At 55.6% G+C, this 6,220-nt stretch overlaps 1 protein-coding gene across 1 annotated transcript; it reads left to right on the forward strand.

The window, feature by feature from the left end:
* Positions 1-443: 443 nt before the first annotated feature.
* Positions 444-5,466, forward strand: TMEM187 (transmembrane protein 187). Its single transcript, XM_019755171.2, has 2 exons — positions 444-581; positions 4,099-5,466. Exon 2 carries the CDS (start codon positions 4,346-4,348, stop codon positions 5,144-5,146), a length of 801 nt encoding a protein of 266 aa, XP_019610730.1. The 5' UTR covers positions 444-581; positions 4,099-4,345; the 3' UTR covers positions 5,147-5,466.
* Positions 5,467-6,220: the final 754 nt, after the last annotated feature.

The following is a 6,220-nucleotide window of genomic DNA, read 5'->3' on the forward strand; positions in this document are numbered from 1 at the left end:
CGATGGGGACAGGGCATAGGCTGCTAAGGGTGGCTGTTGGGATACATTATAGAGTCGCCTCTCGAGTCGGGCAGGAGACGTTCCCCCGCTGCGCACACCAAGCGTCAGCCAGAGAGGCGGTCCGAAGGCCTCTGCGGAGGGAGCCGGGGGCGGGGCGAGAGTGGGCGGTGACGCGGCCGGCTCCCAGGCCTGCCGGCTCCGCCTCCGGGAGCCGCCGCCGCCGCCTCCGCCGCCCGCGCCCCTACGAAACCAGCTGGGTCGCGCGCCGGCACGCCGCCGCGCGCTGGACCGTCCCCCGCCCCGCCGGCCGCAGGGCGGGCGGACCAGGCTGGTGGCGTTCCAGCCGAGTGGGCGTGCGCGGGAGAGCTCTGTGTTGCCCCGCCTCACCTCACGTCACCCCGCCCCGCCTGCTTCCCAGAGCCCAGCGCCACGCCCCGCGCGCAGGCGCACAGCCGCTTTTCGGGTCCGCCCTTCTTCGAGATTTGAATTTCCCCCAGCGAAGCGAGAGAGGCAAAATACCCGGATGGTGATTGCTGGCTTTTTCGCGCCAATACTGTGAGCGCTCACAACAATCTTGAGAGGTGGGTACTGACGTCGTCCCCTGGTTCCAAATCTGGCGTGAGACCGCCTGCGCGCTGCTAGGCGCAGGCTGTAGTGCAGGGGTCCTGCACTGGTCTCTGGGAGCTTGGAGCTACAACAGATTATTTTTTTCACTTTCTCTCATCTTTATTTTCACCAATCTCTAGCCGAAATTTGGCCTTTCCCGCAATTACTGATGTAGGCAGCAGAGCCCAGAGCGTCAGCCAGGTGACTTTGTGACCAATGGAAATGACAGATCATTTTAGATCGTATAGCTCTTGTAGATATCCTGAAATTAAGTAAATGACAAGACCTGCTGGCAGGCAGAATAACTACTTTGAAATTACTGTAGTTATTGAACTTGCGCATAGATCTAGAATTCAACCTATTAGTAAAGAAGCTCATATATTACTATATCCCGCGTTTTCAAAAACATTTAGTAACCATCTTACGACATATTAAATGTATGTTGTAATTCTCTGTTTAACTTTATGCCTTTGGAAGCATTTGTTTGAGAAAGGCCGAAGAGGCCTCACCTGTGCGGCCATGCTACCAACTGCCCTAAGTGACCTTGGCCATTCACCTCCGCTCCCTGGCCCTAAGTTCCTCCCCTGTAAAACAAGGAAGCTGAGCTCCTGGTTTCCAGGGGCCTTGCCCCCACTTAGCGATTCTCCCCCCAGAGTTCAGGAATCACTGGTTCCACCAAGCTCCTTGGGCATCCAGGTGGTCTACACTGCCCTCGCCTGCTGGGGTGTCCCACATTGCAGCCCTGGGGCTGGTATCCCCTTATCTACGCAGAGGCAGCCATGCATGGTTAGTCAGGAACACTACGAGTAGTTGTCAAATGCTACAGGCCAAAGAAGCCACCACTGTGACAGGTGACAGTGGCTCCTGTTTACATGCATACGCCCCTGGAAGCAGGAGAATCTAAGGAAAGCGTGTTAACCCCTGAGTCCTTAGCCAGGAGACAGTCATGCTTTTCAGGACCCCCCCCCCCCCCAAGGCCCCAGAACGGCGAGCCTTTGGCCTTTGTTGCCAGGCACTGGGGGAATGTGTGAAGAACTTTGAATGTCCCGTAACAAGGGTCATGGCAGTTCAGGGGCACAGAGGAGCGAGGCCAGAAAGCACCCAGCAGTGGTCTTCCTGGCAGACTTGGCAAGTTGGTTTGATTATATGTTGTTTTCCGCTTGCACAAGGGCTCAGGTAGATTCTGTTCAGCAACCGGAGAGAAGAGTCACTTTCTATGTCCTTCCTGGACCTCTTCTGTCAAGTTGACAGTGTTCCGACTCCTGTCCCCGGCTCTCCTCCAGGCCTGCTGGCAGACAGGAGGGTCAGGCTGCATGGGGTCCCGGAGGCCTGGCACTTCATGCCAGGGAGCCAGGCCCCAGATGGGTGCAGGGAGGCACCTGGAGACACCAGGCAGGGCCTCAGTTCACCTCCCAGCCTGAGTCAGGAGCTGAACGGGGAGGCGCCTGAGAGGAAATGACAGCTGAGTTGGGGGAGCGAGCAGGCCAGGTACAGGAAGGACCAACCACTGTCTCATTCTAGCTGGAGGACACACTGGGTCTGGGAAGCTCGCAGGGCTACATGGGGATGGCACTTTGATGGCCAAGAGGCTGGCACGGGATCATGCATGGAGTGGAGAGCCAGCCATTGAAGGCTGTTGCGCAGGGGCTTTCACGATCTGACCCAGTCACTTGAGGAAAGCGCTGGGGACTCCTGTGTGTAGACCACTATAGTGGCCGCTCAGCCGGAAGTGGGAACGATGGGGTAGGGGTGGCCTAGAGGCTCCTTAGCCAGAGGAAGAGGGTGTGGGAGGTGCGTGACAGTGCCACATGCTGAGATGGAGGCTTGTGGTCAGGGGGAGCACTTCCATTCACTTGTGGAAACGGTAGGCCTCGTGGCCCTCCTTAAGAGCGAACCCCCAAGGCAGGACGGACAGGAGCAAGAAAGCTCAGCCTGAGGCCCAGCAGTTCCCAGAGAATGCAGGTGGGCCTCGCCAAGATGTGACATGGCAAATAGGACCAGAGAAGGAGTAAGAAAAAAAAGAGCAAAGGTGCTGGCGTGGTGCTTGAATTGAATTGAAATTGAGCAGCTCTCACTGAGTACTGGAGGGAGACAAAGAACTAGCTCCCGTCTCGCCCTTTCAGGGCTCAAACTGCAGGAGGAGAGAGAGACATTGTGTCTGGAAAATAAACGGTGCTAAGTCGTCTTCATACAGAACTCGTTTAATTTACACAACAAGTCTGCAGGGAGGTACTGGTAACACCCCCATTCTACAGGTGTGCATACTGAGGCCCAGAATGATTAAGGCCCAAGGTCACATAGTTAGTAGGTGGGGGAGGGCAAGGTTTGAACACAGACAGTCCTTCTCGTCCCCATGCCTGCCTACCTACCTGCCTGCCCGCCCACCCGCCCGCCTACCTGCCTGCCTGCCTACCTGCCTGCCGTTTTGGCTTTGAGTCATTTCCAGAACATCGAACCTCTTCTTTCTTTGACATTAGTACATTTCTAGGCTACCAGGCCAACTCACACTACAGCTAGCCCTAAAGCAGTTGGCAGTCCATGATAAGTCTACATTATTTTTACATTGTCTGCTTCTGTGACTGCAGGAAATGGAAGGTTTTATTGTGGGCCAAGGAAAGAAGGTGATTTGGGGATGGCATGGCACTTTGGGGGCGGGTCGGAGCACGAGCCAGAGAAGCAGGCCTGGGGGAGAGCACCTTGTGCTGCCAGGCCCCACACCCCCTCCTCGCTCTTCTCTTACTCCTCCTATCCCCTCCTCCCCCTGCTCCTCCCCTCCCCTTGCTCCTCCCCTCCACTCCACTCCCCCTCCCCCTCCCCTCCTCCCCCTGCCCCTCCCTTGCTCCTCCCCCTACTCCTCCCCTGCTCCTCCCTCCTCCCCTGCTCCTCCCCTCCTCCCCTGCTCCTCCCTCCTCCCCTGCTTCTCCCTCCTCCTCCTCCTCCTCCCCTCCTCCCCCTGCTCCTCTCATCCTCCCCCTGCTTCTCCCCTCCTCCTCCCCTCCTCCCGCTTTTTCTCCAGCACATCATCTCTTGCCTTGGATTCCAGAACTCAGACCACAGCTAATGGTCTGTAGTTCACTGGGTATTGGTTAAAATGGTTTTGGGGCTAGCCTGGAAACGTACACATTTATGACACCACTGAGGTGGGAAAGCGTGTTCTGAGTCGTCACAACAGACTGAGGAAAGGTCAGACTGTCTGAATGCAGTGGCTCCGGGGGACTAGGGCACAGAGCAGTATTGTCATAGTACACAGATGAAAGAACAGCACAGGTGTCAGGAGAGAGGCACGCCACGCCTAGGCGAGAGAGGATTCTACAGGCTTCTAGAGGCCGTGTGGAAGGAGGTGAAAGTACTGTGACTATTGGTTCACTTTTATTTCTGTTTTTTTCTGATGAAAACTGTTGATGACTCCTGAGGCTGAGAGTCGGGAAGATGGAGGCTCTTTTTTGGATGGTTTTCTGTCTAACCAACCACACTCTTTTTCTAACCACAAAGGAAAAAGGCTGAACGGCCCTCCACTGGTGCCAGCCAATCAGCAGGACCCCCGCCTTCTTCTGGCCCGCCACCACCACTCGGGGCAAGGTCGCAGCATCTGCGTCGGAAATCACGGGGACTTCTTCCTGCTGGCTCAGCTGGGAGGCTGAGGAGTGTTTTGCAAATGCTCTTTATCTGAATTCTGAAATAACGGTAGAGGCTGCCCCTCTTTGAAGTTCTCTGCCCCGAGTCACAGCTAGCGTTCCAGATGAAGCCCGAGTCGGGTCAGGCCCTGTGCCATGTGGCCATGGCCAGCTGCCTCTGTTTGGCCACTGTCTACACGGGCGTCTTTGACGGCGTCTTTGTCCAGGTGGGCTATGAGCACTATGCGGAAGCCCCGGTAGCCAGTCTCCCTGCCTTCCTAGCCATGCCCTTCAACTCACTCATTAACGTGGCCTACATGCTCCTGGGTGTGTACTGGCTCCAGAGAAATGCCAGCACCCCAGAGCGCTCCGCAGAGATGCAGCGGGCTCGTTACCTAAAGGATGTCTTTGCTGCCATGGCCTTCATCTACGGCCCCGTGCAGTGGCTGCGGATCGGGACGCAGACGCGGCCTGCCGCCATACTCGACCAGTGGTTCACCTTGCCCATCTTTGCGTGGCCAGTGGCCTGGTGCCTCTACCTAGACAGGGGCTGGAAGCCCCGCTTGCTCCTCGCCATCGAGTGCCTCTCGCTGTGCAGTTACGGCCTTGCCCTGCTGCACCCCTGTGGGTTTGAGGTTGCACTGGGCGCCCACATCGCCGCCGCTGTGGGCCAGGCCCTGCGTGCCCACGGGCGCTATGGCAGCGCCTGCTCCGGAGTGTACTTGGCTCTGGCCGTGCTCTCCTGTCTGGGCTTTGTGGTCCTCAAGCTATGTGACCATCAGCTGTCACAGTGGCATCTCTTCCAGCGGCTCACGGGCCACTTCTGGTCCAAGGTCTGTGATGTGCTCCAGTTCCACTTTGCATTCTTATTTCTGACAAATTTAAACACTTGCCAGAGACTGTCTCCTGAGAGGAAGATGCATTAAAGTGTGAAAAGAAGTTACTTACAGCCGCTGACCCCCCAATGTCAAGGTGGATGGACTATCAGATGATATTTTGTCATCATTGGTAAATTTCCTGGGTATGATCAGATATGATAATTACATGGAAAACTCCCTTCCTTCAAAATTATGGGCTTCAATACGTAGGGGTGAAATGTTATACGCTCTGCAACTTAACTTTCAAAGAGATAAAGCAAATATCCAGGTACAAAGAATGTGGGGGTTTATTGTACTATTCTTGTAATTTTTCTGTATTTGAAATTTTTCCAAATAAATGTTGGGGGGCAATGGTGCCAAGAAATCCATGATGCTCGCAGCTGGAGAGAGAATGGTTGTCTGCAGTAGCTTTGGGATGTCGGTTACAAGTATGGGCTGGTGACAGCAGGTACAGTAGCTTCTGGCCAGTGTGCCAGGCCAGGCAGTGGGGGTTGCCAGAGGTGAGGGTTCAGGGAGAGTGAGTCACGTGAAATACATGCTTGCAGGCTGATGGGGAAATGGAGGCCAGAGCACTAACTCACCATGATGTCTTGACTGCCAAGCTGACAACAGGTCGCATGGAAGTCACATCACCTCATGTCCTTTGTGGAACAGGGCAGGGTGCACCTACGTGAAGAAACACACATGAATGTCAAAAGTTCAATTCTCACCAGGGCGTTGCTTGGTGCGTCAACTCCCAGAGCCAGGGTGTGTGCCTCAGAGGTCCTTCGCGGCGAAGGTTACGGAAGCGTCACGTGTCTGTCACCATCGGAGAGACCCAGAGCATGGTCTGAGTAATCCCCTCATCCTGTCACTCCGGGTCCTTAGGATCCATGATCTGCTGATGGCACCTCACGGCAGGTCCCTACAGTTGGCATCTTTAAACCCCTCAGCTTGCTTCTCGAGCACACGGCAGTGTTGGAACCAGCGAGCCTGGGGGTGACACGGGCTACAGACATGCTAAGGATTCTGCCTTTGGGTTGCCTGCTGCAGACCCTTGGACACCATCCCCCTGTGCGTTCTTTTCCCCCACTTGTTCTTTAGGTGCCTGTTTCATCCTCTGTCACCTGAAAAGCTTCTGGT

Source organism: Rhinolophus sinicus, chromosome X, assembly GCF_036562045.2.
Source record: "Rhinolophus sinicus isolate RSC01 chromosome X, ASM3656204v1, whole genome shotgun sequence".
NCBI classification, from domain to species: domain Eukaryota; kingdom Metazoa; phylum Chordata; class Mammalia; order Chiroptera; family Rhinolophidae; genus Rhinolophus; species Rhinolophus sinicus.

Bases quoted from the DNA above. Each gene is read 5' to 3' on its own strand.
- TMEM187 (XM_019755171.2), top strand. From the start codon at position 4,346: ATGAAGCCCGAGTCGGGTCAGGCCCTGTGCCATGTGGCCATGGCCAGC.